At 35.8% G+C, this 3,142-nt stretch overlaps 1 protein-coding gene across 1 annotated transcript; it reads left to right on the top strand.

Moving 5' to 3' along the window:
- The first annotated feature begins 721 nt into the window (after nucleotides 1-721).
- Nucleotides 722-3,142, top strand: LOC131438038 (zinc finger protein 808-like). Its single transcript, XM_058607815.1, has 5 exons — nucleotides 722-1,218; nucleotides 1,272-1,792; nucleotides 1,859-2,434; nucleotides 2,530-2,675; nucleotides 2,733-3,142. The coding sequence occupies exons 1-5, from the start codon at nucleotides 900-902 to the stop codon at nucleotides 2,974-2,976; spliced, it is 1,806 nt and encodes a 601-aa protein (XP_058463798.1). The 5' UTR covers nucleotides 722-899; the 3' UTR covers nucleotides 2,977-3,142.

Here is a 3,142-nt window from a genome sequence, read left to right as displayed (position 1 = left end):
ATACAATTTTTTTCAAATCATTCACTGATGTGTTACGAAATTGTCTGCTGTATTGTAACATTATGTGACAATAATAAAGTGTATCCGTTTATTGACAATTTGTATAGTCAGCACAAATGAAAAACATAGTCGGTTAAAAAACACAATACGATAATGTGCTTACTACATGAATTCTGTTGATATTGACTACATGAATAGTGTTTTCAAACTTCATAATTTCTTTTAAACCATGTATCTATTTATGGTAACATTATTATACTGTGGACATATTTACATGGTAACGATAACTATTTAGCTCCTCATATATATCAAGGCTCGAGAGCAATTTCACCTTACTAGAAATTGTGATTTTAACTATTTGTTCTTATATTTGAGATGACTACCATTGTCAGGATGACCATGCCAGAAAAGTCATAAATACAAATAGTTTAGTCAAGTCGTAGTCTTTGTTGTGTAGTAATTTATACAATACAGATGGTGAATAGTCATATATCATGGTTGTTGCTACTATTTAAGCGTATAGTTGAAATGACAATGGAAAACAGGCTACGGTTACTATGGTATTTTGCTCAGTGTACTAGAGAAATTGTAGCCAGCAAGTCATACTTGCTAACTGCAGATTTATTTTCGGGGGATATACAGACTTTTGCAACCCTGTCTAAAGATATTTGAAAATTCTACCTGGCATCTCTGCTCACGAATTTTCTGCCTGCGGGAAGCCCGAAGAAGATTGTTTATCAGGAAACTTCTACATGTTTTTTTTCAGTGTTACAAACGGTTTCTGTCGTTTCTGACTTTCAAATATAATAATAATTATTATTATCGTAATATAAACTATAGTTATGATTATTTCAAAATTGTGAGAAGAGTTTGGTACTTAATCGATTCAATGAATCGTCATGAGTAAAGTTTTGCGAGAATCACGAAAAGGTATCGCTGCTCGAAATGTATCTTTCCGAGCAGATGAGAAACAAGCTCTTCTCCGGGCCTGTATTGCTGTTGGAGTGGAAGAAGCTCGTCGAGCCGGACGTCGCACGGAGCATCTATTTTTTGACGTCCAGAAACTAATGAGTAACTATGGACACTTTCCGAATAGGAAATTATACATACTCAGTAAATATTATCAACGAATGGAGAAGGACTTTCGAAGTGGAAAGTTGAACCCACATCCCCCGGAAGCAAGGCAGCTTTGGGGATCGGACGAGCACCAAGAGAACGGTACTTTATTTAGCCTTAATTGTTGCTTTATTTAAGGCGTCTATGAATTGCAGCTTCGAAAAATGATGATAAGTGGGAGACCCTAATTAAAACAACACTGGAGCGTAAAAGAACCTGTTCGTACCTGTTAAAATGCGAATTAAAAGAAATCATCAAACAGGCACTTGGCCGTAAGATTGAATCAATCGTAATAAAAGATCGTACCACTGTGTTTCAGGACATGTTAATAGCGCTCCACTCTAAAAAAATGTTTCTCAATCGTGATGTTAAACAGCTACAACAGGCTTACTTCAGATTGAAAAGACAATTTGAAGAAGGTAGAAGTAAGAATTTTCCTCCAGAGGCGTCAACCTTATGGAGGCGACCAAATACGATAGAACTAGAAGCTTCGCGAAAAGCAGGAGGTGGTGATGTTGAAACTGAGAGCCGATCGGCTGGTGTTAAGGAAATGATTAAAACAAATGAGTGCCGTATTTGTCAAGCACATCTATTTTCACGATCCAAAGACCTTTTTCTCGATACTTATAATAACCAAACGTATGGAGAAATAATTCATGATACTATACATGTGAAGGTAATTTATTGTATTATTTATTATTGAATTACATTCATTGTATTGTTTTTTTACCTTATTCAACAGATTGATTGCGACGACCAGATGAACACCACAATATGTTGGACTTGTTCTGTGTTCATAGAAAATTTACAGTTATTTGTTCATCAATGTCATGAAACATTTAAATTTCAAAAGAACACCGTACCTGAGATGATCAAAAGCGATAATGAACTTGCGGAACATTCGGATGAAAATATTCAAATAGAATACCTTCACGAGGCTCTCGATGACGAGAATGATAATTATTTTATGCTTGACCACAAGGTATACAACGAGAAAAACCACAGTTCTACTGAAGATGAAGTAGAAGATAGCGAAAATATCAATACGGAAGAGCAGAAACACCAAATGTATATAAAAAGTAAGCCTAAATCGAACAGGAAGAAGCAATGTCACCTCTGCGGAAAATCGATATATGATTTAAGCAATCACTTGACCAGCCATAAGAACGCCGAATTTCCGTGCGAATTTTGCCCTCGTGTGTGTCCTAACCAAAGGCAACTGCGAGTGCATAGAAATATTCATACCAAGGAAAACGCATTCCCATGTCGTTATTGCGATAAAGTCTTTTATGTGTGGACAACACGAAAGAATCACGAGGTAGGTTAAAATTGACTTGTTAATTAAATGTTTAGAGAATTTACAAATAAAGAGATTACGTTTTAATAATTCGCATTTCTGTATCTATTTTGAAGTTATCTCATAGAAATGTTAAATTTAATTGTGACAAATGTGACGCTGTCTACGCCAAAGCATGTCAACTACGTTCTCATGTGAAACAAAAGCACCTAGGAATTCGTAATTTGCAGTGTACCACTTGCGACTTCCGAACATTTCTCAAGTATACTCGAATTAACTTCTTTTCAGAACCATTAATATTGATTGTTTGTTTATATAGAACACGATTACTTAATCATGTGCGTAGCATTCATACAACCGAGCGGCCCTACAAATGCGTTTACTGTGATCACACATCGAACAGCTCAACCGGATATTACATACACTTCCAGCGGCACAAGAAGAGTGGGGAAGCTACGGAATACTCGATCAAATGTACTTACTGTGGAATGCAGTTTTTTAAAGATGTTGCTCTTGAGAGACACGTTCGCAGTGATCATCCAGATAAGGCAGTTGTTGTCTGAATATGAATCTATGAACTATGTACAGCTTTGTAGAAATGCTTTCCGGTTAATACTGTTACTTTCATTATGTTCATAAAAATAGTTGCAAACATATTTTCAATAGCCTAATAGTCACGGACACATCTCCGAGCACCTATCGAATCCAATAAAATGAACTCAATTTTTA

The sequence above is a fragment of the Malaya genurostris genome, chromosome 3 (assembly GCF_030247185.1).
Source record: "Malaya genurostris strain Urasoe2022 chromosome 3, Malgen_1.1, whole genome shotgun sequence".
Lineage (NCBI taxonomy): Eukaryota > Metazoa > Arthropoda > Insecta > Diptera > Culicidae > Malaya > Malaya genurostris.
Note: the sequence above shows the minus strand (reverse complement) of the source record. Positions and strands in the feature narration are given on the sequence as shown.